Source organism: Cottoperca gobio, chromosome 8, assembly GCF_900634415.1.
Source record: "Cottoperca gobio chromosome 8, fCotGob3.1, whole genome shotgun sequence".
Taxonomy (NCBI): domain Eukaryota; kingdom Metazoa; phylum Chordata; class Actinopteri; order Perciformes; family Bovichtidae; genus Cottoperca; species Cottoperca gobio.
In genome coordinates this window covers 12,356,170-12,370,915 of record NC_041362.1, presented here as the reverse complement: position 1 = coordinate 12,370,915, position 14,746 = coordinate 12,356,170, and the positions used below count along the sequence as shown (strand labels likewise).

The following is a 14,746-nucleotide window of genomic DNA, read 5'->3' as shown; positions in this document are numbered from 1 at the left end:
ACACACACACACACACACACACACACATCCACCCAATGCAACACATACAGTGTGTGTGAGATTATCGGGCAGGCAGACGGCGGTCTGTCAGTGCTGAGGACCTTCAGGCTGCTGAGGGTCATTAAGCTGGTGAGGTTCATGCCTGCGCTGAGGCGGCAGCTGGTGGTGCTGATGAAGACCATGGACAACGTGGCCACTTTCTGTATGCTGCTTATGCTCTTCATCTTCATCTTCAGGTAACAGAGGGGCACAGGGGCATGTATTTATGTGAGCGAGGGCAAGAAAGTGTAAACAAGAATAGTGGAGTAGGAGAAGAGAGATTGTGCTGTGTGTGTGTGTGTGTGTGTGTGTGTGTGTGTGTGTGTGTGTCTCTTTGTACACACATACTGTAAGTATTTGTCCACTGACAGTACTGTGCCTGATAGTTTAACCTAAGACAGGTTGTTTTGTTGCCACTATAAACCTTTGAATAAAACAAATCAAATCTGTGATAGAATATCAGCATATTAAGACTAAATATAATAGCTGAACATGGTGCATGCAGACATAGCCAAAGGCCTAAACACAGTGTGTGCAGAATAATAGGATTAACTTCCAATTATTGGAGTTCCACCTCATTTCTTACCCAAACCGTATCTCAGCTCGGTCAAGGCTTTTCTCTTCGACCTGCCTCCGTCTCCAGGATTACTTATGCCCTGAAAGTTATGAGTACCTGTACCTGTACCTGTCAGCAGTATGTTTGACTACATTAAACTTTTGAATTTCCTCTAATAGTCCTTGGGCCAGAGAACAATGATAACAGTAACTGTAACTATAAACTGACAGATAGAGACTGAACTCAAATTCTACAATTTCTATTCATGCTGGTTAATTAGTTTGATTTAACATTGACTTTAATTTCTTCAGTTTTGACTATAAAATGTGTTAGTAGTGCATCAGCAAAAATGTTATAAATGTACATGAATTTCCACTATCAACTGTGAGGGAGAGTTGTCCAAGTATTTCAAAAATAAATCTAACAATTAAAGACATTATTTACATTGTGCCTAAATAATTATTGTGGTGCAGATGCTAGAAATAATCATTCAGCCTAATATCTACTCTTTTTAACAGCACACACACACACACACACACACACACACACACACACACACACACACACACACACACACACACACACTGTTTTCCCTCTAATTCCACTTCATTGGGCGATAACTGCAAAAGAAGATAGTATGACATAGATAGTAATCTTTTTATGTACAGTATGTGTGTGTATGAGAAGACATGTTTGTCTGTAGTGCTCTATAGCTTCTGATCTGATCTTTTCTTTTATGTTAATTGGATATTATTTCTGTTACTTTATCTATTTTAAATGTGTTGTGTTGCAGTATCCTGGGGAATGCATATCTTTGGTTGTAAGTTCAGTCTGAAGACGGAGGCAGGAGACACAGTGCCTGACAGGAAGAACTTTGACTCCCTGCTCTGGGCCATCGTAACCGTCTTTCAGGTACGAATAGTTTAAACACACACACTTTGTAACTTTGATTTCACAACTTATTTAAATGTGCTGTTGAACGTGTGCTTTTCCTTTACACCCGTATGCACATTTGTGTGTGTATGTACTGTATGTGTGTGTTGCTGCCCCCACTCTGTGTGTATGTTTCCTGTAGATTCTGACTCAGGAGGACTGGAACATGGTTCTGTACAATGGGATGGCGTCCACCTCGCCCTGTGCTGCTCTATACTTTGTAGCTCTTATGACTTTTGGAAACTACGTGCTCTTCAATTTACTGGTTGCCATCTTGGTGGAGGGTTTTCAGGCTGAAGGTGAGACATCTAGATTTTCATATATATATATATATATATTATTATTTTTTTTAAGGGACAATGTACATTAATCCACATCCAAACAAATGTAAATGAACCCGAGTTGGCTTAAAGTATAGTTTTCATCAGCAGTCCCTTTGCCTGACGTTGCTGCAGGGAAACTTTGTCAAATTTTCAAACAGCTTGGTATCTTCTTGATTTGGGTGGCATGGATATTAATGAGAAAACACGTATATATTTGTCCTTACTTATTTACAGAACTTGGTATATAAACTGTTTGTATGAGGATTTGTTCCACATGAGGAATATGGTGGGTTGAATAGTACAACTGACCTTCAGAAATGTGTGTTTTAGAGCTTAATTTGAGTATAAATCAACCAGGTGGGCTTGGGAGAAAACGACCCAGTAGATAGTTGGTAATAAGGAGAGTGCGAATGATTGGTGGTTTATTTAAATTAGCTTGTGATTGATCATTATTTCTACACTTTCTCCCTCTCTCTGCTTCTTACTTTTCCTTCCTTCATCTTCTCTCATGTCTCCTCTTCCTTTCGATTCCCCCCGTCCCTCTCAATTTGTCCTTCTCTCTTACCCATTTATTTTCTCCCCCTGTCCCCTATACAGGGTGATGCAAACCGCTCTTACTCGGACGATGACAGGTCTTCCTGTAATTTTGAGGAGAATGATAAGCAGAAAGACTCTCTGCATCTCTCAGGTATTAAATTCCTCCAGGAGCGTTACAGAATTTATTGTATAATAAAGATTGATATTTATTCTCACCTCTAAAAGGATATGACCCATTGCAATAATTGACCATTTTCCCCTCTCAAACTAAAATGTCAACTGTAAAATTGTGGTAGCAGATACCATTGAACATTAAAACAATGTTTTACTTGACTTCTTTTATTATTTCCAATCAGTCTGGCTTTTTTATCTGAATTATAACAGAACTGTTACAAGAACTATTTTCTCACACCATTACGTACTTTCCGTCTGACTGGTAAAAGGGCCACGATCATGTATGTGCTCCGAGGTCGTAGTGTAACCAATCCTCCAGCTGTTTCACCGTGCCTTGGGCATTAAAAACCCGTTGCCTGTCGTCCGATTTCCACAACACGTATTGCTAACCATCTTTTTCTTGTCTGAAATGTAAGCCGCACAAGCTTTAAATAATGCATGCCTGATGCCACGTCTCCATCCGCTCCTTTCCCCTCTTCTCCCTGTAGACATAACAAAAGTGAACTCACTAAGAATCAGCCAAAGCATCATACTCTAAAGAGTAGCATTTAGCAGCACATTAGGGAGGCCTCTCATGATGTCTGATCACAGTTCTTATGAGCCTAAATGGGCCTTTTTCAAATGTCAGCTTACCTGAGGAACAAAATTCTAATGGTTTCTGGAGACCTATTCCACCAAAAATATATGTTTGAGAACAAACCACTGGCAGATTTGCCTCTCCTTCATCATTAGGAGATCCTCTATGGCTCCTCTAAGGTGATTTAGTGTAAATTAAACCTCCCTCTGCCCCTCTGAGCTGGCCATAACTAAGTTTAAAGACATTTATGTTGTAAAGTGGTGGAGAGTGCCAAGTTCTGTTCGCACTGGAAGCAACAGAGAAGAAGCAACAGAAGGGCTGGTTTAATGCTGTCTTTCTCCGGTCATCCATCTTATCTCTCCCTCCCTTTATCACCATTGTTCCTTTCCTCCACTCTCCTTCTCTTCCCCTCCTGCAGACCCAAAGATCTGTACACTAACTCCTAATGGGCACCTGGACTTATCCCCATTGCCCCATGGCCTGTTTCCAGGAGAGAGGTTGACTTTTGCTCTGGGCTCTAGGAAGAACAGCGTTATTTCTCTTGGCAGGGCTAACTTGGAGCAGAGGGCTATGGTAAGTGGTTGTTAAAAGAGAAGCTGAAAGAAATACATAGATGACTACCAACAAGATTTTCATGAAACATAGTGGAAGTGTGTAGCATGGGCCAAGAAAGAACACACATTTCTTTTTACTTTCGTTAACGTTGCGATATAGGGCATTTGGCCCTGAGTGCCCTTCTTGTTATGTTATTTGTTATTATGAGATATGTATGGTAGTTGGATCAGTTCTGTTTTATTTGTGTTAGTAATTACAGGACATGAAAGAAAATCTCTCTCCCTCTCCTCAGTATCCAGGTCGAGGTTACCACAACTGGGGCCGCCCACTGTCTACCCATCCTCAGGCCTTGTGGGCCCGTCGTTCCAGCTGGAACAGCCTGGGAGGAGGCTGGCCCTGCTCCTCATCATCTCCCTCTGCTAGTCCAGCCTTCGCCACCACCTCTGCAAGGCCCTTCTATGGCTACGGCCTGGAGGGTCTTGGCGGAGTGGTTGGGGGAAGCCTTCGTATCCGGGGTCCCCGTGCCTCTTCATCCCCGCACCGCCATCTCCACCATGTCCAGCCGGATGAGGAGGAGTCTCTCATCTCTCCTCCCCCTGTTGCTCTACACTCTCTTCACCTTCCTTATCCTATGTTCCCGGGCCACTTTGTACCCAGGAGGGACCGCAGAGCTCTATCACTGGAGCTGCCCCACCTGCTGCAGGTGCCAGGACCCTCGCACCTTCCACTACCGCCACACCACCCGCTGCCCCCCGTGATGCTCCAAGCTCACCAAAGGAAGAAGAGCTTCTCTGGGGGGATGGTTACCAGTGCAGGTGGTGGCGGTGGGCTTGACAGTCTGGGTGGCTTAGTAGGGGTACACCAAGACTGTAATGGGAAGACTCCTCTGTCTCAGCTTCTACAGCCCCCTCCTAGACACCACACTGAGCATGCTGGAGGGGCAAACCCCCAGAGCCAGCTGATGGCTGACGTCTTCCCCCAAGTTAACACACGCAGCAAGGACCGGGAGGACCTGGATGATGACATTGAATATGTAAGTTACCGTTAAGTGTGTGTGGGAGGGAATTAAAGGTAATAGCATTAGGAAAAGCCTGGTGAGTAAGTGAAGTAAGCTTATGCAATCGTACGACTTTCCTATAATACATCAACTCCACAGATGCAGCTAAGCATCCCTTGGACAGTATGTAGTGTAACAGCATCTATAAAGAACAAAGAACCACAATCTACTGTAATCTTATGATTCTCAATAACTGAACCATTAGCTGTTGTGTTAACAAGATCTTACACATGCAGTAATCTCCCACTCTCTTGTGTAGGATTTTCAAGTGCTTTGTATAAAGCCTGCACCCCCTATCACCTGGGCCTCATGGGAGTCCCATTGTTTTCATTGTAAACAAGTCTGTGTATGAGAGAAACAAGGTTAATTAGAAAGGAATATTTAGACAGCAGGGGGGAGCTATACAGATGGTAATGTTGAAAGATGCTCTGAGCTGTTGCTATAGAAGTGTTTCACTTTCGTAAATAATTTAAATAGGGGGTCTAAACAGGGAGTTTATCTCTGCAATGGTGTGTCTTTGTGTGATACTGTACTGTAATATATGTATACTATGTATGTGTGTTGTAGAGCTTGTGTTTCCGCATCCAGAAGATGTTAGAAGCATACAAACCAGAATGGTGTGAGAGCAGAGAGGACTGGTCGGTATTCCTATTTTCACCACGGAACAGGTGAGTGACTTTTACCCCTCACTTTTTCTTTTTAACTTTTAACCCTAACCCTAACCCTAACACTCCCCAACAAAAATGTATAAACATAATAACAACAAAGTAATTATTAATAATAAAATTGTCTCAGCTTTCCAGTCGTACCCAATTAGCAGATACCCTTTCTTCTGAGTGTTATTTAGCATCCTTCCAGACAAGGTCACATAGTTTCATATGATACCAGTACCTTCACTCTAGCTTTAAAACCGAGCCTGCTACAACTCTGGAAGACAGTAATGTTGAAAACACTAGGGGGGTTTAAGAGGCTAATGAAATCTGTTGTATACACTGCATTTAGTGATTGTCTGCATCCAAAGTGTGTTGACTCACAATGCAGGCTGGTTTAAAGCCAAAGTCTTAACTGCGTGTCATACAATCATTATAGGCTGGCCACAGGAAGTATCTCATCAAAACAATATCAAGGATGGGTGGGAAGATTCCTTTCCCCACCTCATCAATAGATAGGACAGGTTGCCAAGCTTCCACAGAGAATGACTACATTATACATTATAGAGTATTGATCGCCACCTTGCAGATAACAAAGTGATATTACCCTCTCCTCTCCTGTTGGAGAGCAAGGAACAGGTCTCGGAGGGGGAGGGGCTACATGTAATACCGTGGGCGATTCATTAAATTCTGCATTAACTTGTTGTGGTGTCGTGTTACAATATGCAGTTTGAATAGACACAGTTAAGTTTTAATAAAAGGTATTTAAATGTACCCATGCTTGTTCCAAAATACAATCCCTCTCCTATTCAATTCATTCTGTGTCTTTTTATCCCTTCCAATAAACACTGCAGCAAAGATATTTAATTGCTTTTTGGCAGTGCGCAGTGTCACATGCTAAGGTTTGAAATGCATATTCAGTATTTATACGTCCCATCTCTTTCTCTCTCTCTCTCTCTCTGTCTGTTTCTCTCTTATCTCTCTCGTTTGTTTTCCCAGCAGAGCACTGTTCTCAGGAGTCTGGTGCTTCTGAGAGTGTTGTTAATGTAATTTGTTTTGAATTAGGAGTGATGTAAACAGGGGATGAATGAGGCTATTTACTCACGAAGATGTAAGGGAGCTCCCATGCACTGTCAAGGGACTGTGCTCACATTCTGATAGGATAGAAATTGTGTTGGGCAGAGTGTGGCCTAACCTCTATCTATTGTTCCCCCCATGTTGTCATTCTCTTTTTGGCTTTAGAGCAATTGCAATGTGTTGTTAAACCTTTCTTTTTCCTTTCTACCTTCCTTTCTTCATCTTCAACTCATTCCTCCTCTCCCCTCCTCTCCTTTTCTCTTCTCTTCCCTCCCCTCCTCTTCCCTCTCCTCTCCTCAAATCTTCTCTCCTCTCCTGCAACTCCAGGTTCAGACAGATATGCCAGTCCATCATAGCTCATAAGCTGTTTGACTATGTGGTGTTGGCCTTCATCTTCTCCAACTGCATTACAGTAGCTCTGGAGAGGCCCAAGATACTTCAGGGCAGCTTGGTAAATCCATCTGAAATGTGTGTCGGTGCATGTGTTCCTAGAAGCTCCTGTCTGCTGACTTTTTGTGGTAGCCTATTGTATTCTCCAAAGACAAATTCAATGTTATTATCTAAAAGGTGCAGTAAGTAAGATTTTACTACGCCTTTATTGTCCCATCTTTTGTTTCTGACTGTCAAACTATCTCTGCCTCCTCATGTTTGTCTCCCAGGAAAGAGTCTTTCTCACCATCTCCAACTACATCTTTACTGCCATCTTTGTGAGCGAGATGACACTCAAGGTAACATTTTACAACCTGTCTCTATTACTTCGAATGAGTCCTGAGTGTAGTGTGTGCAGTCACTGCACAGAGGCATCTTTTTTTTTTGTCCGTCTCCTCCCTTGTCTCCCTGTTCGTCTCTCTCTCTCTCTCTCTCTCTCTCTCTCTCTCTCTCTCTCTCTCTCTCTCTTCTCTCTCTCTCTTCTCTCTCTCTCTCTCTCTCTCTCTCTCTCTCTCTCTCGCTCTCTCTCTCTCTCTCTCTCTCTCTCACTGAATTGACTTCGCTTCAGTGCTCCCACAGCCCAACCCCTTCCCTCCCTTTCCTTTTTGGCAATCCCCATGTTCCTTTGGAGAATAGAGCAATTAAGCAATGTCATTAATTAGCAGCTAGTCTTCTCTTATAGATGCGGTCCATCTCTAGCACTCCCCAACTCTCTCTCCTCTCCTCCGGTCCTCGCCGATGTTGACTGCTTCTTTTTTAAGTTTGTGTTCCCACTTCCTTAGGGTCACTCTTTTCTTTCTCCCGACTCCTGATCTTTCCTCATCCTTCCTTTCTTTTCTCTCTCTCTCTCTCTCTCCCTCTTCCTTTGCCACTGTCTCTGTATTCACTGTGAAAGACTTTGGCACAAGTGGGCCATCAATTATGCAATCCCATAATCAATTATTAACCAATCACAGCCCTTCAAAAAGCCACAGGCTTGTCAGCCCCCTGGCCAAGCCTTACATGCCTCCCTCTGCGTCTCTGTCTGTCTGAAACTTGCGTATCTCCATAATGTGTGTTGGTGTGTGATTGTTTGTGTAGCATTAATCTCTCCGTACGACTCCACCACTGAGTTTAGTGCTGTGTACAAGCTTCAGCCACATAAAAAGCACAGCAGGGTTGAAGAATTCGTCAGCATGTTGCAAAACTTTTTCAAGTGTTATTTTATGAGGCAACTTCAGACACAAACACTTTAAAGCACTTTAAAATAAAAAAAAGCAGTTCTAATTAATGTAGTTGTATGACCAAGCAACGCTAGTTCCTGTGTTATTTCTCAGCCTGGAGTATTAGATTATACGTAAATATATAATCAGGATTGTAAACTCAATTTCTAGTTTGGAGTTTTGTACATTCAGTTTACATTTTGGCATTTAGACCTAAGATGTTTGCCAGGCATTGATCTGTCAGCCATCTTGATATGTTTGCACGCTAACCCCCACCGTCCCTCTGGAGCTTTACACTTGGCAAACAGCTTCAAATGTCAGTCAATGCCTACACAACATCCATTCCTCACTCAAAGTCACAGAGGAGTAAAGTACCATCAAGTGTCAAATGGTTTCACAATGAACTTTTTACAAGCAAAGTTGGGATGTATACAGTATATCACTGCACCGATGGGTATAACAGTAAACTGTTACCTGTGTGCTCTTTACAGTGATGCATGGTGTGTTAGTGTGATCAGTAGACAGTTTTGCGCATAATCAGGGCGGGCAGTCCAATATCACGCATTCAGATGATCACTGCATTATGCATGCATGCATGCAAACACACACACACACACACACACACATACACACACACACACACACACACACACACACACACACACACACACACACAGACACACACACACACACACACACACACACACATTCACATAGACAAAAGCAGTGTGTGTGTCATTATTAACCATAGGTACCATTTGCTGAGTTTGTTCTGTTCCGTGCGTGCGTGTGTGTGCTCTCCTGGTAGGTGTGTGTATATACGTCTGTATGTGTGTGTGTGTGTGTGTGTGTGTGTGTGTGTGTGTGTGTGTGTTTGAGGATGAGTGTGTAACATATCCTGTCAACAGGCCTCATCTCTTATTCTTTAGCTCTTTCAGTTTCTCCTTTTTCTTTTTTTTCACATTTGACAGTTTATTTTACAGACAGTCCATGTTCTGATATGCTGCCTCACCAAACTTTCTCTCTTCAGGTGGTTTCCATGGGTCTGTATGTGGGTGAGCAGGCTTACCTGCGGAGCAGCTGGAACATCCTGGATGGCTTCCTGGTTTTCGTGTCTTTGATTGACATTGTCGTGTCCATGGCGGGTGGGGCCAAGATCCTGGGTGTGCTTCGAGTACTCAGGCTGCTCAGAACATTGCGTCCCCTCAGGTATGTCTGAAATAATTAGTAAGCAATTTGCATCAGCTGATTATAGTGTTATGTATGGCAGCTCTGTACAGTTGTATCTTTGCAAGTTCAAAATGTTGTCCCTAAACAAAATGACTGAAGAGTAATACTCAAACTGATCAAGATATCTCAACAGTAGACAGAAAATGTGACCAAAATTAACCCATTATGTCCTCTTCAATAAATATGTTTTTTGAAGAGGTAGTCTTTGAGTTAATTACCATTTTATAGATGGATTAGAGATTCTTATTTTCCTCTTTCCCATGTCCCATGTCCCCTCCACAGGGTGATTAGCAGAGCTCCAGGTCTGAAGCTGGTGGTGGAGACCCTTATCACCTCCCTCAAACCCATTGGCAACATTGTCCTCATCTGTTGTGCGTTCTTCATAATCTTTGGCATTCTTGGGGTACAGGTAGGAAAAAGGGAGCAGCTGTTGTATTAATACTGCCTGCATACGTACATTATTTAATCCAGTATGTTATAAGTATGGAAATGTGCTATGGTTTCCTGCCCATTTACTATGATTTAGAAATGTTTTATTTCCCTCAGCTTTGAGTCTTCCTACTTCTTTTTCATCACTGCACAACATTTTCAGCTAGTGGGATCTTTGACCATCATATTATTTCACCCTTTCATCTCATCAGTGGAGCCTACTAAGGCTTATTTCTCTCTTTTATAAAAGCAGACAGACATGTTAGTTACATTGTTCTTCTACTGACAGCTGTTTAAAGGCAAGTTCTTCTACTGCTTCGGCGCCGACGTCAAAAACATCACCAACAAGTCTGACTGTCTGCAAGCAAACTACAAGTGGGTCCACCATAAGTACAACTTTGACAACCTGGGACAGGTTAGTGTCACATGTGTGTTGTCTGCATGTCTGGTGTTTGTAATGTTTGTTTTGGGAATGTGTAACAGGACATTTATTTTTTGATATATATATTTGTCCATAAAATAAAGAGTTTTCCTTTTTGTTCTCTGCCCGCTGTTGTCCAGGCTCTGATGTCCCTGTTTGTGCTCGCATCCAAGGACGGCTGGGTCAACATCATGTATCACGGCCTGGATGCTGTGGCGGTGGACCAACAGGTACCTGCATATAAGCTGCACAGCAACAATTTTCTATGATGACAAAAAAACAAAAACACGAGGGACAATCGCTTCCATCCAAAATGTAAAACCGGCAAAATCTTTTTCTCCTTCCTTCTCATCTTTGCTGTGTTTCTTACCTCCTTCTTTCATATGTTATATCAAATCACATCAAACAAACTTCAACTCCAGCCGGTGACCAACAACAACCCGTGGATGCTGCTGTATTTCATCTCCTTCCTCCTCATCGTCAGCTTCTTCGTCCTCAACATGTTTGTTGGCGTGGTGGTGGAGAACTTCCACAAGTGCCGCCAGCACCAAGAGGTCGAGGAGGCCAAAAGGCGTGAGGAGAAGCGACAGCGGCGCATGGAAAAGAAGAGGAGAAGTAAGAGAGAGGAAGGACAGAAGAGGGATAGATAGAGTATGGAAAGAGGTATTGAATTGAACAAAACCACATGAACAGTTGGAGGAGAAAGCAGGAACAGAGTGATACAGGGATGCAAAGGAGGCGGACTGTAAGAAAGGCAGGAATAGATTTATTTAGAAACAATGGGTACAAACAGATGATTATTATTATTTCAAACTCTTGTAAAATAACCAGATATAATGACAAACAATACACTTCCTGAAACAAGAGCTTGAATAGCTCCCTGTTGTTACTATGACACATCACAAGAATCACTTTCTATTGACATGTCGAGCTGTGATCAACACAGATGAAAATACGTGCTGTCGAAAGAAAGAGAGAAGGAAATACACACAAACAGCAAGTGTCACAATTGCTGTTAGTTTTTGCATTGGAAATGTTTTGAGATGTTTAAAGAGAAAAAACAATATTTGTGGAAATCAAAATGTTCTGGCTGCGTCCATTTCTTTTGTAGATAAGATGCAATCATTTCGTTTGATTTTGAAGAAATCCAAAAGTATATATATTACCAAAATTGCCATTTAATTTGTATTCAGTAACTGATTACATTTAAAAGTAGTCTAACTTTGTATCGTGAGAAATATTTCGTATCACTGCAGGTAAAACACAATACTACAAATTGTTGTTTAAAATTGTTTAAAAGCTTTATTGATATATTTTTCCACCAACAGAAGCCCAGAAGCTGCCCTACTTTGCCAGCTACGGCAGCATACGCCTAATGATCCACACACTGTGCACAAACCACTACCTGGACCTCATCATCACCTTCATCATCGCCATCAATGTCATCACCATGTCCTTAGAGCACTACAATCAACCCCATGTAAGCAAATCTACAAAGATGGCCATTTGACAGTTGTATAAGGACAAATTGGTGTGTCATGTTTAGGGAGTTCAGCAGCTGGCGTGGGTCCAGTAGTGTATTTATGTCTGCGGATGCAAGCTAGGTGATAAATGAAGAGAAGCACATTGCATTCTTGCACTTATGTAAGTAATTAGAGATTTGTGCAACTTAGCTCTGACTTTCCGGAAAGCTTCCTGTTCCACAAAATGTGGACAAAAATAGACAGACTCCTACAAGCTCCATCTCAATGGGAAGAACTTATTCTGGGGTTTTATATGCAGAGTATTAATGTCTGTCAAATCTTTCTGGCTGTTTTTCCTGCACCCGCTCTTGCATAAAGCCTTCCTTTCCCCAAACAGCAGAATCTTAAAAAGACACAGCGATGCCACCACAAAGCTGTATCCAGGCTGTGTAGCGTGTGTTGCGAGTTGCTGCAGTTCACACAAAGGAGCTGTGATTGCGCTGCTGACTCGATGCTGTCGGAGTGGTGTTAGCTGTACGTGTATCTGTCCACTCATGTGCGATGAATGGACGTTCAAAAGCCTGATCGCGTTTGGTGGGTTGTTTTTTTTGTGAGGGAGAGGAAAAGTGATTATCCTTGAGATAAAAGGCCCGTGTGACCTTTTTAAAATGGAGCAAGCTTTCCCGAACTGACCGAGCATCAGATAAATAACACAGGTCTTGACGGTATTTGTCAGCTGTTGTCAGCTTGACATTAGGCAGCCTCCCACTTGTTAGAAGACACAGCTCTATTTATGAAAGGAGAAAACAGCAACAGTTTCTTTACAGTAACAGGAAGCTGGACTGGATGTTTAAGACAATTAAAACATGCTTCCCTGTGGACTATTTCAATACTCTGCAATACATTTTAGCATTAAAATGCGTGTTTTTTAGGGGACGTAGTGCGTTAGTGGTGCTATGAATGGAAGATTCCCTGTTTTTGCCTTCTGGCATGTTTGATTTTACTCTACAAACGATGGGAACTATTCCAGTTCTTCAATTTTCCCCTGCCTCTGATACTCCACCCTAACCTGTTTACACACACACACACATACACACACACACACACACACACACACACACACACATGCCCCTTTTTTACTCTCTCTTTTCAGTCTCTGGATCTCGCCCTGAAGTACTGCAACTATTTCTTCACCTCCACGTTTGTGCTGGAATCAGTACTCAAACTCATCGCCTTCGGCTTTCGCCGCTTCTTCAAAGAAAGGTACAGTGTGTGTGTGTGTGTGTGTGTGTGTGTGTGTGTGTGTGTGTGTCTGTGTGTGTGTGCGTGTGTGCGTGTGTGTGTGTGTGTGTGTGTGTGTGTGTGTGTGTGTGTGCGTGTTTACATGTGGTGTGTTGACTGCGTGATTGTGTCTCCTTTCTGTCTGCATGTTAGTCTGTCTGTGTGCCTATTGGTAGCACTATGTATGTACACTTGTATAATTGTAATACAAGACAAACTTTTGTCATTACAAAACTCATCCATCCACTGTGTTAATCTGCATTAAAAACACAATCTCGGGATTAGATGCAAAAAGAGCTTTATATTGCAAAACAATTGGAGATTCAATGTCACCAAAAAATTACAATATTTGCCCATGTTTTCGTCTATTCAGCTCAGCTCACTTATTACATGTTTGATGTGGAAATTAAACATTAAAGCGACTATCGGGGCTCTAGGCTCATGCCATAATCTGGTGAATTAATGTATAATATAAATAGTGGCACATTAAACAGTTATTTAGTTCAAAGAGTAATGGTTGTACAAATCCGACTTTTGCTTTGATCATCATAAACGGAATAGGGAATAACAGCTTTGACGATACAGATGATTATGAAATATGTTGAAATGTCTGAGCTGGCCCTGAGGTGGTCTGTTTTAAATTGACTAAACCATATTGTGGTAAAACTATGTTGCGTTTCATGACAGTTATTATTATCCTCTATTGCCACAGTGAGAAATAAAGAGTTAACAGCTTTCTTTACATTATTTAGGTTTCTTTGGTCACCATCAAATCATTCTTTCACCTTATTCCATAATGTATATTGTAGTCAATACAACCTTTTTAATGGATACAACGATCCTTTTTCCTTGTAATAATCTACTGGTTAGAACTACAGCCCCTTTCTGCTGAACACAACCAAATAATGTATGATAAATAATGTATGAGTTCTCTGCATGCACTTTCCCTTTCTCCAACTTACGGTACCTTTGTTTGACCTCCATTGGAAACACACCTCAGCGTCGGTCTGTTCGCTCCCACATTCATTCACTCGGAGCCCAGAGACTAATTGATTTGTCACTCACCCAAATGTGCACGGTGATGAGACTGATGTCTTATTCTTTTCAGGCGTATGTGCTGACTAATTAAAGGCAGAAGAAGATTTGTGAGCTTATATCACACTGATGGTGGTTTAATGTCGTTGGCCTATTTTAGTTTGTGAAGAGAAAGAGGAGAGAGAGAGAGAGAGAGAGAGTTAAGGCGACAGAGGGGGAGAGAGAGCGGTAGTGATGGGAAAGAGACGGATAACATATAGGAGGGGAAGCTGGAGTGATCAAAGACAAAAAAAAAGGAGGAGGAGGACGCATAATTGATGAAATGGCAAAGAGATGGGCGGGTATAGAAATAATTCCTCGCAGGGTTATCAGCTGGCACTTTGTCTCTTTTTATGTAGTGTCAGCAACAGCTGCGCGCAGTCATAGTGTCATTTATAGGCTGGGGTGACTCTCAGGCCAGCTTTACAACTGGGTCAATGGAGTAGCAGATCACACACACACACACACACACACACACACACACACACACACACACACACACACACACCCTGCTACATGTGACTGAACTGCAGGTAGTGTACATTTGCAATGTGTGTACTGTGAGTGTGTATGTGTGCCAGGCCAAAAGGTTTTGAGACTGACAGGGAAGGAGATATGGAAGTTCAACGTTCATGTAATTAACTAACAGGTGCATTTTTAACCCGTGAGCTAAATTGTCTCTGTGACTTTGAAGAAGTGATAAAGGAACATTACATCGTAAATATGTAGACTGCCGTCC

General features: G+C 42.2%; 1 protein-coding gene across 1 annotated transcript in view; it reads left to right on the top strand.

Moving 5' to 3' along the window:
• The window catches only part of cacna1ia (calcium voltage-gated channel subunit alpha1 Ia), a 145,707-nt gene that overhangs the window by 105,928 nt on the left and 25,033 nt on the right, over window positions 1–14,746 (top strand). The window contains exons 12-28 of the mRNA XM_029436969.1: window positions 51–236; window positions 394–398; window positions 1,389–1,507; window positions 1,671–1,824; window positions 2,447–2,539; window positions 3,558–3,712; window positions 3,987–4,727; window positions 5,319–5,419; window positions 6,806–6,929; window positions 7,138–7,206; window positions 9,140–9,318; window positions 9,622–9,748; window positions 10,058–10,183; window positions 10,330–10,419; window positions 10,612–10,804; window positions 11,518–11,669; window positions 12,806–12,915. Coding sequence (XP_029292829.1) covers window positions 51–236; window positions 394–398; window positions 1,389–1,507; window positions 1,671–1,824; window positions 2,447–2,539; window positions 3,558–3,712; window positions 3,987–4,727; window positions 5,319–5,419; window positions 6,806–6,929; window positions 7,138–7,206; window positions 9,140–9,318; window positions 9,622–9,748; window positions 10,058–10,183; window positions 10,330–10,419; window positions 10,612–10,804; window positions 11,518–11,669; window positions 12,806–12,915 — 2,724 coding nt within the window. The remainder of the gene's footprint in view (window positions 1–50; window positions 237–393; window positions 399–1,388; window positions 1,508–1,670; window positions 1,825–2,446; window positions 2,540–3,557; window positions 3,713–3,986; window positions 4,728–5,318; window positions 5,420–6,805; window positions 6,930–7,137; window positions 7,207–9,139; window positions 9,319–9,621; window positions 9,749–10,057; window positions 10,184–10,329; window positions 10,420–10,611; window positions 10,805–11,517; window positions 11,670–12,805; window positions 12,916–14,746) is intronic.